Below are 16,262 nucleotides of genomic sequence, written 5' to 3'. Positions count from 1 at the left end.
AGCCATGAGGCATGCAGGATCTTAGTTCCCCAACCAGGGATCGAACCTGTGCCCCCTGCAGTGGAAGCGTGGAGTCTTAACCACTAGACCGCCAGGGAAGTCCCCTAAGGATGTTACCTTTGAGCTAAGCCATTTTTGTTTTTTGTTTTTATTAACAGGACATGCAGTTAAGCTCAACTTGAACTATTACCTCCAGATAGGAAGTCTGCAAAAGGGACTTTTGTGAAAACAAAAGCACTAAAAGGGAGATAAGTCACCATGATCCAAACACTTTTCTTTCCTTTCTTTCTCTTTTGCCTCTGTTGTAGCCACAAAACATGGAGAATCAGAGGGTCCCTCCAAACCAACTTCAATATCCAATGATGGGGCTGCTCTGTCCTGGACTCTTCACAAATGTCAAAGTCACAAAAGATAAGACAGACCGTTCCAGGTTGAAGAGATTACAGAGACACAACCACTGAAGGCAACACTAGACCAGAAAAAGGACGTTAGTGGGTCAACTGGTGAAACCCGAATAAGGCTGATAGATTAGACACGACAGCACTGGTGTCACTGATCTCCTGATGGAGGGAGCCATACTGCAGTTTGTAAGAGAAGGTCCTTAGGAAATGCTCACTGAAGCACTGGGGACAAAAGCACATCATGTCTGTAACTTACTCTCAAATGGTCCAGAGAAAAAAAATAACATGTATATAAATAAAACATGATTAAACAAATGTGGCAAAATGTTAACAACCGGAGAACCTGAGGGAAGGGTATGTGGGGAGTTCTTTGTGCTGTTCCTGCAAAGTTTCTGTATATCTGGAATTATTTATAAATAAAAAGTTACAAAAGTATATATAGTTTAGAGACAAATCATTGGGCACTTCTACAAACATTTAAAACAGCAACTATTTCACAAGCAGTAAATTAAGCAGGGTTCACTCGACCATTTTAAGACGTATTTGAGCTGCAGTCTCTTATCTGTAAAGATTCTACTAGAATGCGGTAAAATTTATTTGGCATTCTAACAGTTTGGGGGAATTGGGGACACTTCATTTACTGTCTGTGGAAGGCCAGACAGCACATCTCTGGAACCCACTTTTCATCTTTTGCCTCCACCCTGCCATCTGAGAATGACTCTGATGCTCTCTTCAAGTCTGCTCTGTCTTTATGGTTCTGCTTTTCTCAGCAAAAATTCAAGGACTGCTTCTCTCTCTGAAGAACCTATTAAGGAAAAAAATGTGCTAAAATAAAGAAGATGGAGGTGTAACTGCCAGCCAGAGTGGCGGAGGGTGGCCATCACCTCTCCAAAACTGCATGCCTGGAAATAAGCAAAGCGCTTCTAAAAGGACAAACTAGGGACTTCCCTGGTGGTTCAGCGGCTAAGGCTCCGCGCTCCCAATGCAGGGGGCCTGAGTTCGATCCCTGGTCGGGGAACTAGATCCCACATGCATGCCGCAACTAAAGATCCTGCGTGCTGTAACTAAGACCTGGCGCAGCCAAATAAATAAATATTAAAAATAAATAAATTAATCAATTAAAAGGACAAACTATGAAAAGTCTGCCCACAACGGACAGTCTTTAATTGGTTGTATTAGTGTCCTGTGGCTGCTGTTACAAGTTACCACAAAATTGGTGGCTTAGAACAACAGAAATTTATTCTTTCACAGTTCCGGAGACCGGAAGTCCAAAATCAATATCACTGGGCTGCAGTCAAGGAGTTGGCGGGGCTGAGCTCTCTCTGGAGACTTCAGGAGGGTGTGCTCCTTACTTCTCCCAGCTTCCATGGCTGCTCTGGCCATCCTGGCTCATGGCTGCATCACTCAAGCTCTGCCCCATCTTCACATCACCATCGCCTTCCCCACAACCCTGCTGTTGAGTCTCTTATAAAAACACTTGTCGTGGGATGTAGGCCCACCCAGAAAATCCAGATAATCATTTAAAGACCCTTAACATGATTAAATCTGGAAAGACCCTTGTTCCAAATAAGGTAACATTCACAGGTCCCTGGGTTTAGGACGGAGATATAAATTTGAGGTGAGGGGGACCAGATGACCCACTACATCTGGAAATCAATTTTTTATCCCTAAATGACACTAAGACAATTTATATGTTGAAATGGTGATCACAGTGCTAAATATAGGCATATCTTGTTTTATTGCATTTTGCTTTATTGCATTTTTTACAATAGCACTGGCGTCACTGATCTCCTGGAGTATCTATTGGTGCCTGTTTTCCAACAGCATTTGCTCACGTCATGTCTGTGTCACACTTTGGTAATCCTTGAAGTATTTCAAATTTTTCATTATTATTATATTTGTTATAGTGATCTGTGATCAGTGATCAGTGATATTACTATTGTAATTCTTTCAGGGCACCACAAACCATGCCCATGAAAGACGGTGAGCTTGGGACTTCCCTGGTGGCGCAGTGCTTAAGAATCCGCCTGCCAATGCAGGGGACACGGATTCAAGCCCCGGTCCGGGAAGATCCCACATGCCGCGGAGCAACGGAGCCTGTGCGCCACAACTACTGAGCCCGCGCGCCACAACTACCGAAGCCCGTTAACCTAGAGCCCGTACCCTGCAACAAGAGAAGCCGCCACAATGAGAAGCCTGCGCACCGCAACGAAGAGTAGCCCCCGCTCGCCACAACTAGAGAAAGCCCGCACGCAGTAACGAAGACCCAACGCAGCCAAAAAGAGATAAATACAAAAAAAAAAAAAAGATGGTGAGCTTAACCAGTAAGTGTTGTGGAGTTTTGTTTGTTTGTTTGTTGGGGTTTTTTTTGGCTGCACCCCACGGCATGTGGGATTTTAGTTTCCCGACCAGGATCGACCCCACGCCCCCTGCAGTGGAAACATGGAGTCTTAACCACTGGACCACCAGGGAAGTCCCTGTTGTGTGTGTTCTGACTGCTCCACTGACCAGCTGTTCCCCATCTCTCTCCCTCTTCTCTAGTGTCCCTATTCTCTGAGACACAACAATATTGAAATTAGGCCAATTAATAACCCTACAACGACCTCTAAGTGTTCAAGTGAAAGGAAGAGTCATATGTCTCTCAGTTTAAATCAAAAGCTAGAAATGATTAAACTTAGTGAAAAAGGCATGTCAAAAGCCCAAACAGGCTGAAAGCTCAGCCTCTTGGGCCAAACAGCCAAGCTGTGAATGCAAAGGAAAAGTTCTTGGAGGAAAGTAAAAGTGCTCCTCCAGCGAATACACGAATGATAAGAAAGCAAAACAGACTTAATGCTGATATACAGAAAGTTTTAGGGGCCTGGTTAGAAGATCCAACCAGCCACAACATTCCCTTAAGTCAAAACCTAATCCAGATCCAGGTCCTAACTCTCTTCAATTCTATGAAGGCTGAGTGAGATGAGGAAGATGCAGAAGAAAAGTCTGAAACAAGCAGAGGTTGGTTCATGAGGTGTAAGGAAAGAAGTGTCTCCATAACATAAAAGTGCAAGGTGAAGCAGCAAGTGCTGATGTAGAAGCTGCAGCAAGTTATCTAGAAGATCTAACTAAGATAATTCACGAAGGTGGCTACGCTAAACCACAGATTTTCCATGTAGACAAAACAACCTTCTATTGGAAGAAGATGCCATCCAGGACTTTCATAGCTAGAGAGAAGTCAATGCCTGGCTTCAAAGCCTCAAAGGACAGGCTGATTTTCTTGTTTGGGGCTATTGCAACATTAAATTGAAGCCAGTACTCACTTATCATTCCGAAAATCCTGGGCCCTTAAGAATTATGCTAAATCTACCCTGCCTATGCTCTCTAAATGGAACAACAAAGCCTGGATGACAGCACATCTGTTTACAACATGGTTTACTGAACACGTTAAGCCCACTGGTAAGACCTATTGCTCAGAAAAAAAGATTCCTTTCAAAATATGACCACTCGTTGACAAGGCACGTGGTCGCCCAACTTCTCTGACGGAGATGTACAAAGTGAATGTTGTTTTTAAGCCTGCTAACACAACATTCTGCAGCCCATGGATCAAGGAGTCATTTTGACTTTCAAGTCTTACTATTTAAGAAATACATTTTGTTAAGACTATAAAGCTGCCATAGATAGGAATTCCTCTGATGGATCTGGGCAAAGTCAACTGAAAACCTCTGGAAAGGATTCACCATTCTAGCTGCCATGAAGGACATTCATGATTCATGGGAGGAGGTCAAAATAGCAACATTAAAAAAAAAAAAAAGGCAACATTAACAGGAGTTTGAAAGAAGTTGATTCCAGCCCTCATGGATGACCTTGAGGGGTTCAAGACTTCAGTGGAGGAAGTCACTGCAGATGTGGTGGAAACAGCAAGAGAACTAGAATTAGACGTGAAGCCTGAAGATGGGACTGAATTGCTGCATCTCCTGATAAAACTAGAACAGAACAGAGGTCACTTCTTATGGATGAGCAAAAAAGCGGTTTCTTAAGATGGAATCTGCTCCTGGTGAAGATGCTATAAAGCGTGTTGAAATGACAACAGAGGATTTAGAATATTACAAAAACTTGGTTGATAAAGCAGCAGCAGGGTTTGAGAGGATTGACTCCAATTTTGAAAGAAGTTCTCCACTGGGTCAAATGCTATCAAACAGCACTGCAGGCCGCAGAGAAATCATCTGTGAAAGGAAGAGTCAATCTATGCGGCAAACTTCAGTTGTCCTATTTTAAGAAATTGCCACAGCAGCCCCGATCTTCAGCATCCATCACCCTGATCAGTCAGCAGCCATCAAACACCAAGGCCAGACCCTCCACCAGCCAAAAGATTATGACTCGCTAACGGCTAGAGGACCATCTCTGTGGTGCACCTCACTCTCCAGAGCTCCCCGCAAGATCAGGCTGAGGCGAGACTTCTCAAACCCATCTGTCTAGTCCTCCTCTTGCCCTTGACTGCTGCCCTCACTCAAGAACCAGTTGCACAAGAATCCCCATCTCTAGCTCTGCCTTTAGGGAAGCTGACTTCAACACTCCCTGTGATGGATGTTGGGAAATTCTAAGAAAAATGCTGGTCACGCAGGTCTTCTTGTTCCCTAGACTTTTCTGATTCTTAACATCTTAAATAAAGTTAAGTGGGAGTCTAGAGCAGTGGAACTCTGAACCCTGAACACGAAGTAGAGTCTCTCAATGGCAATGAATGTGGAAGACCCCTGAAACCCTCTGGGAGAAGATCACAGGAGATGTGTGAGTATCTAAATTACAGGACAGATGAAAAAATTTCCAAGAGCAGGCAACATTTGGTCCAGGAATTCTACTTTTAGGAGTTTCTCCTTCTGATTACCTTGTACACACACAGAACTATGATATGTACAAGGGTATCCACAACAGCACTATGACATAACAAAAGATGGGAAATAACCTAAATGCCTGTTGAGAGGGGACTGGTTAAATAAATTATGGTAAATCTATTCTCTGGAACACAATGCAGCTGTTAAGGAAAATGAGGAGAATGAGAATACACTGAACACGTACGGAATTATCCCCAAGATGGAAAGAAGATGGACAAACACACACACACACACACACACACACACACATCGAAACATAAAATAACTCCTGAAGGATATACAAGAAACCAGTATCACTGGTAGCCTCCAGGAAGGGAAAGCGAGAATTGGAGGACTTTTTGAACTTTTAAAATCTTGATCATGTGAATGTTATCTGTTCAAAAACACCAAATACAATTTTAACAATTGTACAACCATAATTACTGTTTGCATCAGGATTTTTACTTTTTAGAATGGCTCTGGGAAGTGACCCTGGAGGACAGTGGGACTACTGGGCGATGGGGGCCATTCTTACATGTCTAGTAGCTGCACAGAAGGTATTTAAATTCCCCACACGGTTTCCTCATCTGTAAAGTGGAAATACTGACACCTCTTAGGGATGTTGTAACGAAGAGTGAGTTCTTACATTTAAAGCATTCAGCACAATGCCAAGAGCAAAAACTCAACCAACAGATTTACTCCACAGGAATTCAATGACACGTGACCACAGCCCAGATAAAAACTTGTATAACTGTTACTGTAAAAATGGCCACTGTACCTCCTGTCTCCTGCACGGCTGTTGCCCCATGTTTTCTTGCTAGGGAGCAGCCGTGAGAGCACCAGATTTGATGCAGGAGGCCCGGGCTTCTGTGGGTGTGTGAGATGTCTACTGCTGCATAACAAATTACCCCAAGTTGGTAGCTTAAAACAATATTCATTTATCATCTCACAGTTCCCACCAGTCAGAAGCCCTGGCAAGAGACTTCTGCTCAAGGCTGCAGTGTAGGTGGTGGCCAGACTGGGGTTTCATCTGAGGCTTGGGGTCCTCACCCAAGCTCATATGCTACTGCAGCTATAGGAATGAGGTCCCTGTTTCCTGGCTGGCTGTCAGTAGAGGGTTGCTCTCAGCTTCTAGACAGAACCTATAGATGCTCGCCACGTGGTCCTCTGCCAGGCCCTCCCCCAGCAAGGCAGTTTACTTCTCCAGGGCCAGCCGGAGCATCTCTCCTTTGGGAAGAACCCAGTACAGCAGGTCCCCTATGTACGAACCTTCAAGTTGCGAACTTTCAAAGATGCGAACGTGCGTTCGCAAGTCCAATCACATAAGTTAGTTCACATGTCTGGCGTACACTGTCACGTGCGTGCATCCTCTACAAGTGGTTGTGCTTTTGTGTACTTTACAGTACTGTATAGAGTACAGTAGTACAGTATCTTTAATTCAAGCCCAGGATATCCACAGAGATTCACAATGCAGGAAATGGCAAGGGGATTTTCTTTATTTGAGGAGGCACTGTTAGTTTTTGAAGCACAGGACCTGAACATAGAATGGTACATAAAGGTTGCAGCAGCCATTCAAAACGCAATCCAGTGCTACCGTGTCATCTATGACGAGAAAAAAGGAGCTACTAGCAGTGATAGCTACTACTATCACTGGATCATTTTTCAAGAGGGTAGATAGAATTGAATCCAGCAAGGAACCAAACCTGTGCCATCAACGTCAGGCGTGAGTGAAATTGCAGCTTGCCCTCCGTCTCCTATCGCTGACGATCCTTCAGCTCTACCATCTCCCACCTCCTCTCCCTCCTCCAGTCAGTAACTCTTCTTGCCTGTTCACCTGATGCCAGCCCCTGTATGCCAGCTGTTGTACTGTACTACTGTACTTTTCAAGGTACTGGACTGTAAGATTAAAAATGTTTTATTTTTTGTGTTTGTTTTTTATGTATTATTTGTGTGAAAAGTATTATAAACCTATTACAGTACTGTATAGCCGATTGTGTTAGTTGGGTACCTAGGCTAACTTTGTTGGACTTACAAACAAACTGGACTTACGAACGCACTCTTGGAACGGAATTCATTCATATGTGGGGGACTTAACTGTACCTCTTTTGAGGGCTGTCACCTGATTAGATCAGGCCTACCTGGAGATAATGTCTTTTTGATCAACTCAGAATCATCTGATTTAGAACCTTAATTACATCTGCAGCATCCCTTCACCTTGGCATATGACATAACCATGGGAATGACATCCCATCATCTTTGCTATTTCTTATTGGTTAGAACAAGTCACAGGTCTTGCCCACACTCAAGAGGATGGAATTACATAAGGTTGTGACTCACTGGGGGTCCCCCTAGGGTGTGTCTGCCACAGTGGGCTAGCCTGGGAGCCTGTCTGCCATACACAGACAGACAGCACACCATGGGGGGGGGAAGGGTTGGGCCTTGGCCACACCTAGGCTCAAATGCTGGCTCCAGGATTTAATGGAATTTTGGAAACTTGGGCAAGTTACAAAACCTCTCAGCCTTCATTCAACCAACAGAAGGGGAAAATAAATAACAGAGTCATTAAGGGTTAAACAAAGGGGAACTGCATGTAAAATTGCCTGACATAATAAAGCAGACACCCGAACCTTAGTTCTCCTCTCAGGAGGAACTTAGGACTTAAACACAAAGATGATACTAATTGTTTCCTCTTAAGCCTTCCAACAGCCCAGACAGTAACATGTGAAACGCTTTATAAAATACGACACACACTGTCTGGCCTATACCCCAGTGAGGGGTTTTCCCCACTCTGGCTGAGTTCATCTCTGGCAAAAGGTGAAACTGTCATTAGTACCTGCTGTCACATCTCAGAGCACCTCCTTTTAGCTCTGCTACCGTCTGCCCACCAATGAGGAGCCAAATGGATAAGTTATGGTCCAACCAACTACCACGTGTAGTTATCACAGCATCCTTTTCAAATAAGGTTTAATGACATGGAAAAATTCTCATGGCATATTGATAATGAAAAAAAATAACCCCAAATTGTCTTTTTATGAGCTCAAGATCTGGACTCAAACTGCTTCACTATTTATGGCTTTGTGACTTTGGGCAAGTTACCTAATTTCTGTGTTTCCTCATCTGTAAGGTGCAGATAATGATAGGACCTACCTATCATGAGGATTAAATGAGGTCACACATGTAAAACACCTAGCCCAGTCGCTGTCACCTAACAGGAACTCAATGTGTGATAGATGCTATTATTATTATAATTAGTTAAGTATCACGTTCATCATTTGAGAGGAAAAGTTTAAAAAAGACTTCTTTATAAACAATATTAGCATGGTTGCCATCTCCTTAGGGGAATAAAGAAAACCTAAGAGGAAGAAGTGAGTAAAGAGATACGGAGGGTCATGCTATATTTAATCACTCCCTCTGCTTTCCAGAAGGTCCAATTTACTCTGTACCCAAAAGCCTTTAATTTCTCCCCCCTCCTTCTCATTCCCTTCTGAATTCCCTTCACTTTCTCCATCTCTAAAAAATGAAAATGACACCCTCTTTACTCTTAAATTTCACAGCAACCCCTTCCGTGAGTAATGTGTGGCAACCATTTTATAGACAATTTCTCTTTCTCTATCAATCAATCTATCCTTCTATTTATCTAAAGTAAAAGGCTGCTCAAGGGAAAGGAAGAGCCTTGTCACTGCCGCTGCGAAGTAAAACACAAAGCAGGTGAAAGGCTTTCTCAGCAGGACGCTGAGAAGCTTCTCGGTGCTGATTTCCGCCAGGGAGCAGGCCAGGGCTGCGCTGGCGAGAGGCCCCGTTCTCCTTGCGAGCCCTCATCTCTCAGGGAGACTCGGGGCTGGAGGACCAGCCGCCAGCACCAGGCCCTGAGCCAGGCCACGGATGCCAGGAGTTGCTAAGGACCCCAGAGAGGAATGCCCGGGAGTGAGCAGTGGGAAAAGGAACTGCTGAGCCAAACTGGTGACAAAGAAGGAGAGCATGTGGCAGGCGGCGGGTCAGAGGGAGGCTCCCAGGCAGCAGGCCTGGGGCAGCACCTCGGGCAGATGGCAGGGGGAGGAAACAGATGGACAGCCAGGGCCCCGGGCAGGAAGCGCCAGCACTGAGAGTGGGGGATGAGGGATTGGAGGAAGGGAGCAGAGAGAAGGCCTTCTCTGGTACAGAACTGAAATCAATGCACTGACCCACACAGGGAGGCCTCGGAATGTCCCGGAGGGTCTCCAGGACCCACTGTAATGCCAGAAACCCTGTGCAACTCTGTCCAGACTCATGCGGGACAATGCACCAGCCCCATCCCCACCCTGGTCCCCCAGCCTCATGGACCCTTCAGCTGCTGTTTGCATCAGGACCATCTTCTCTGGCCAGTGGTTCCCAATCGGGGGTGGGGGGGACAGGCAGTTATTTGGGGTGCCCTGGAGGGGAATTCTTGCCAGTAGTTAGGAAATCCACATGCTCTGCAGCCTGAATAAATAATGCCTCATACCCGCGTGGTACTATCATCCTTCCAATGTACGCGGCTGTTGCCATAGCTTAAATACAAGTGCCTTTAAAAGTATTTGATAAAAAGAAAGGCTGCAGTAGACGTTATACAGTTCTCATTTCATTCTGGACGTACAGAAGATGATTTCTCCAAGACCCCTTGCTTTTGGAAAGGACATGTGGCTGCTTCTGACCAATGGTATCACCTTTGAGCCAAAGAATAAAAGAGAACCTGTAAGATCCTTATGTGCTTATTATCTTCTTTGATTTCAATTGAAGAAGGCATGTGTCATAGAGGGTGTCCCAAAGTCACGGTGGTGACTCCATCAGCCTTGCACCGTGTGACTTGTGAAAAAGATATATTTTCACACCAGCAACCAATGACTGATATAAACTCTGAAGAAATAAATCTTTTCTTATTAAGCTCTAAAAAAATAAAATAAAAGCATTACGAAATTTCCCAGTCCATCCATGTCACTGTTCCTTTTCCAAACCATCAGACACAAAAAATACTACTATGACTTAAAATATTACTACTATCACACTTGGCTCCTTGAAATTTCTGGATGATAAAGGGACAACCAGTAATTTCTAGATGTTAACAAGTCTAGACAGTTATTTAATGCCAGCATGCTCAGCAGGGCAAGAGGCGCTCCGTTCCTCTCTGTGAAAGGTGAGGGCCATTTATCCCTGGGAAGTATTTATGGCTTTGCACACCAAAACTTCTCTACAGGGGAGTTCATCACCGTCTTGTTCGTGAATGGGCAGAACTGGAAGCTCCTTGAGCCACAAAAAGGGGGAGGGGGCTGGTCACACAGACCAAGGGACATTCGTGACTGGCTATAAAAACACTGTTGAAAACCTAACTGCAGACAAACCTTAAGTGACACAAGAAATCATTCATCACATATTAAGCAAAAAAAGCATTTTACAAACTGTAGAGTATCATCCTTCTTTTGTAAAACCAAAACAAAACCAACAACCACAAATTATATCTCCCCTACGAAATAGTAGAAAATCTTACTTTAAATATCAGTCTTGGGGGAAGACTCTAGTTTCTTCCCTGTGTTTCTCAAAGTTACTACAATGAACAAGTATTACTTCTGTTATTGGGAATAAAGCCCATAACTTATGTCTTATTATTTTTATTTGTTTGACCATTGATGGACAGCAGTTTCTTGTTCTTGCATCGGGATTGGGTTGGGGTCAAAGACTCTTGACAGTGAGGTTCTTTGCTGCCCTTAACTCTGCAGCTTCCAGGAAACAGGGCATGGGGGTGCAGGTTGCATTTGGGAACCAAATGATCTGAAACAGAACACGGAGGGGTGGGCCATTCTGGGCTATGCCGGCTCATTCTCCACTCACAGGTCTATTCACGGTTATATCGGAGGCTGCGATCCCCCAAAGTCTAACTCCATTTGGAATCTCGGCTGTGAATGTCCCAGGGAAGCCCATACTTGCTCCGACCTCCTAGAAAGTCTTTAGGATGCTCTCTCTGGCCAGAAAACTCAGGCACTCTCCCCCGACTCACACACCCACTTAGGCTCCTTCAATCGTATTTCGGACAATTCACCTCTTTAGAATAGTAAGTAAGTACTTGCAGTGCCTTCATTACTGTACTGAAATGAATATGATCCTAATCTCTGTGACAACCAAAAAAAGCTTCCACAGAGTTCCAAAATGACCCCTAGGGGGCTGTACAGCCCCAGGTTGAGAACCATCACTTCAATGGTGGGTTGATTATCGACATGATTACTTCTGGGATAGTCTTAGAATAAGGACCATATCCTCAGCACTATCTGGCAGACCCTAGATGGTCTAGTCTTGGCATATTTCTCCAGACTCACCCACATCACTCCCAGCCTTGTTCCTACCCTCCAACCATTATCACTACTTCTTCCTCCAGTCTCAGAGCCACTGTCTGTGCTCTTCCTTCTTTTGGTAACACTGTTCCCTCATCCTTCAAATATCCCTTCCTCAGAGAAGCCCATCCTTACCTCCCAGACAGGGCAGACCCCCTAGTTAATTCTCTATGACACTGAGGACCTCTCTTTCATAGCTTTTGTCCCAGTTTATAATTTTATATTTAAAATCATTTGATTAATACTTTCCCTATTACAGTATAAAGAGAACAGGAGCTGACCTGTCTGGTTTACTCTGCTTTCCACACTGCCCTAGCATACAGTAGGTGCTCAATATTTACTGAGTAAATAAAGGAACCTTCTTGGAATTCCCTGGCGGTCCAGTGGCTAGGACTCCGTGCTCTCACTGCAAGGGCCTGGATTCAATATCTGGTCGAGGAACTAAGATCCCACAAGCCCCGTGGTGCAGCCAAAAAATAAAAATAAAATAAAGGAACCTTCTGGAAGACACTTAAATTTCCATCTTTACTGCTTATGAAACTACACTCTGATTCTCTTTGCCTATTATGGTTCTGCAAATGTCGCAGTCACTGCCGAAAGGATCTATCTTGTTAACGGCTGTATTCCCCACGCCTCGCTTGCACAGAGGTAAGAAGAGAGCAAATGCTCAAGAAGTGAGAGAAGCCTCTTTCTACACGTCAGGGTGGGAAGGGGAAGAACTGCCCAACACTGGCCCATGTCTCACCCTATCTCCTTCCTTTCCACCATCCCAGCATCACCCAGCTCTGACTTAAGCACACTGAATAAGGACATGGAGACGCCAACGGGGCATGCCCAGCCCGACACACCCACATTCATGTCTCAAGATTCAACTTAAATGTCACCTTGCTCAAAACCAACGCAGCTCAGCATTATTTTTTTTTGTTAGTAACTAAAATGCCTCTACTTCCTAATTTTTAGTCCATCTAGACGCCCTTCTTTGAGAAAAGGGAACTAAGTCCCTCTCCCCTTCAGGTCTGGCCCAAGCAGGAAACCAGAGCCCCCTCTACACACGCTCAGCACCCAGAGTAACAGAGCTGTGGATGCCTGGGCAGCCCTCACCCCGTGTCCAGGCCTGGGGCTGGCCCACCTTGGTAGGCCCTGCCTCTGGGTCTGTGACCTTGCGTCTAACCCACATCCCTTCCTTCACCCTCCCTTTCAAAACTACCACTTCCCCCTCACCATTCTGGCTGCAAACATGACAAGGAGTGGAGTCACAAAGAGCCCAGCCCAGTTTCAAAACATACCGAACAAACGGGAAAGGTGTTTAAAAACTTAAAATTGTAAGGAAGAAAAACATGGGAAGGCAGAGAAGAGTGGGGAACAGGATAACAGGCCGGGCAAGGTCTGCGCTGCTGGAGGTCCCTGCAGCGCCGGTGGCACTCGGCGCCCAGGCCTTCGCCCTGCCCGCTCCACAGTGACCCCCATTCCGGCGACTCCCGCTCTCCCCAGATAAGTACCGGCTCCTCAAAAGGCCTTCCCCATTGACAGCTGCCGTCCAACGGCCCCGAGAACCAGCCCGCCCTTGGAACTTGAGGGGCAGGGCCCGGGACGGCTGCCCCAAGGGTCCCAGGGCTTTCTACCCCCGTGAACGCCTGGCCTTCGGACCCCGCGCTCGGGCGAGGGTGAGCCCCGAGCAGGAAGCCCTGCAGCGCGGGGTCCGGGGAAAGAGGCGGCGGGAGAAGGTCGGCTTCCGTGGCCTGAGCGCCGCCGCCCGGCCGCTCTCCGCCCCCGGCCCGCGTCCGAAGCGGCGCGGCCCGAGAAGAGGAAGGAAGACACACAGGAACTTTGGCCGTGGTTTCGGTCACCAGCTCGCAGGCTCCGCAGAGTGGCTGGAAAAACTTGGGACCTCCGAGCTGGGGCGGCGCGAGCAGGCCGGATGGGTGCGCCGAGTTCCAGCGCGGGGGCTGCACGCGCAACTGGCCCGAGGAAGCCCCCTCCAACTTGACTTAGGCGGCGAGACCCCCGCCCAGGGCGCGATGCTCCCGCCGCGGGCGCGTCCCCTCCGCGGCCACCCCGTGTGACCCCGGCTCGCGCCCAGGCCTCTCTTACCATCTGCGCCACTTTCAGCAGCGCTCCGTGGGTGCGGGGGTAGACGGGGTCCAGCAGCCCCTCCGAAGAGCTCGCGCCCAGCTGCCCCGCGCCGGCCCCGGCTCCCGGGGCGCTGCCGCTGCTGCACATGGTGTGGACGACCCCGGGTCCGTGCGACATCGCGCGGCCCTCGCCGGCCGGCAGCCTCCAGCTGCCGAGGCCGAAGGCCAGAAGCGGAGAGGCTGGGTGGGGCCGCGGGGGCGTGGCGCCGGGGCGGGGCCCGAGCCCCCGGCCCGCGCTGAGGACGCCCACCCAGCCTCCCCCGGACGCGCGGGGGAGGGCCTGGCCTGAGCTCTCCGGAAAGGTGGCGGCAGCCCCCGCCCCCGGGGAGGCGCGAAAGTTGGGCGGGAGGGAGGAGGGAAACGGACGCACTGGGCCGTGGCCTTTCCGAGATGGGCGAGGCCCGGGCACAGCTGGGTCTCAGCCTCCTGGGATCTGGTGTGGGTGCGGCTGCGGATATGTGCTAAGAGTACTTGATTGAAGTATAACTCACATACACTGAAATGTCCAAACCTTCCGTGTTCAGCTCCGTTAATTGTTCTGTATGTGTATGTACACCTGTGTAACCACCGCCCACAGCAACAAATACCGGGCCGATACCCCCCAAAAAGTTCCCTCGTGCTCCTTCCCTCTTTCTGTCACTATAGATTCGTTCTGCCTCTTCTCAGACTTGATGTACTTGAAATAATACAGAATATTCTCATTTGTGTCTGGCTTCTTTCACTCAACAAGATGCATCGAGATTAATCCCAATAAAGCTGTGGTGAACACTCTGGTGAGATTTTTTGGTGGACAGAAGCTCTCATTTCTGCCGGGAAAATACTTAACGAGTGGGTTTGCTGGGTCACAAGGTGAACATAGGTTTACTTCTAGTAGAAGCTGTCAAACAGAGATGCTACATTGCACTCCTTCCGGGTTACTTTTTTTTTTTTAATTAATTAATTAATTAATTAATTAATTTATTTATTTATGGCTGTGTTGGGTCTTCGTTTCTGTGCGAGGGCTTTCTCTAGTTGCGGCAAGTGGGGGGGCCACTCTTCATCGCGGTGCGCGGGCCTCTCACTATCGCGGCCTCTCTTGTTGCGGAGCTCAGGCTCCAGACGCGCAGGCTCAGCAATTGTGGCTCACGGGCCTAGTTGCTCCGCGGCATGTGGGATCTTCCCAGACCAGGGCTCGAACCCGTGTCCCCTGCATTGGCAGGCAGATTCTCAACCACTGCGCCACCAGGGAAGCCCCCGGGTTACTTTTAAAATGAGCAAGCAGGACTACAGAAATGAAATGTTATCAGTGTCCTCTCTGAGCAGAGTGTCCCTGTGGCCACACTTGATATATCTCCAAATGTTTTGAAATAACACAAAAAATCTACCTCATGACATCATTGGATGCCAGTGCTGTCCTGTCATCAGAAGACTGTCAATGTGGCAAAGTCTTGATAATTCTAGAATGTCGAGATACTCATGCAATCTCTGTTTTGACAAGTCTCCCAGGTGATTCTGATGACCACTCAAGTTGAGCACCATCATTGCCAAAGCTGAGGCATTTCAGGAATCGTAATACCATGTTCTCTACTTGTGTGTACATTTGAAAGTCCTCATGACCAAAAATAATTGCCTCTAATATCTGTTTTCTGTTTAGATAATAGTCACAGTGCCTTCCATTTCGTTCTCTATAAAACAAAGATAATTGCATCTCGGGGCTGCTGTGACAATGTGATAGCCGTGCAGTTGCTCTGTGACAGCTCCAGATGCATGTCGTTTTCCATACAGATTTACATCATCACTTTTGTACTTTTCCAAGGCTTCGGACCCCATCATGGAGATGACAGGGGGTCTTTGTTGAAGTGAAGGCTTCAGGGAAGCAGAAAAACCCAGCAGTGGATAATTTCCCCTCCTTCCAGGGGCCTTCATCCAATTCTCCAGCAATCTTCTAAATCAGTGATTTTCAATGTATGGTCCCCAGACCAGCAGCACCAGCATCACCCCGGAACTGGTGAGAAATGCAAATTCTTAGCCCCACACCCCCCATCCGCCCCAGACCTGCTGAATCAGAACCTCTTGGGGTGAGGCTCAGCAATCTGTGTTTTGGCAAGGTCGGCCCTCCACCTCCCACGTGATTCAGATACATGCCGGAGTTTGAGAACCACTGGCGTTTCCGGAGTCCACTGGAGCTGAGACTTGGCTGGGTTTCTCGGACTGCCGTTGGCCCACGTGCCACCCAGCTTAGATCAGAAATAATCACTAGTGGTGGCCACTCTGTGTTAATCACTTTATCACAATCACTTAAAAGCCCGAGCGAGAGGCTTGGCAGCACAAGAGCTGCGTGCTGGTCGGGAGTGCAAGAAGAGGCTCCACAGACCAGACCTGCGGCCAAGTACACAGAGGTGTCTACACGGGGTGATGACTTCTTGGTGGGAAGGGCTGCCCCCTGGGGAGGAAGGGCTTTGGTGGGTGCAGGGCTGGGTGCACTCAAAAGAGGGGGCCCACCCACCTTTGCCATCTTGTCTTGCCACCTCTCCAGCCACATCTAGCAGCTTCCACTCCTTTGGACCC

The 16,262-nt window shown here is 47.4% G+C and overlaps 1 protein-coding gene across 2 annotated transcripts in view; it reads right to left on the bottom strand.

The window, feature by feature from the left end:
- The window catches only part of CMTM7 (CKLF like MARVEL transmembrane domain containing 7), a 41,386-nt gene extending 27,393 nt beyond the window's left edge, over positions 1-13,993 (bottom strand). The window contains exon 1 of one of the 2 annotated variants that reach the window (XM_061195228.1): positions 13,675-13,993. In XM_061195228.1, the coding sequence (XP_061051211.1) occupies positions 13,675-13,833 (159 nt within the window). In that variant the 5' untranslated portion in view covers positions 13,834-13,993. The remainder of the gene's footprint in view (positions 1-13,674) is intronic. The other variant, XM_061195226.1, reaches the window with a different exon arrangement.
- Positions 13,994-16,262: the final 2,269 nt, after the last annotated feature.

Source organism: Eubalaena glacialis, chromosome 7, assembly GCF_028564815.1.
Source record: "Eubalaena glacialis isolate mEubGla1 chromosome 7, mEubGla1.1.hap2.+ XY, whole genome shotgun sequence".
Classification (NCBI taxonomy): domain Eukaryota; kingdom Metazoa; phylum Chordata; class Mammalia; order Artiodactyla; family Balaenidae; genus Eubalaena; species Eubalaena glacialis.
This window is presented reverse-complemented; position numbering and strand designations above follow the sequence as displayed.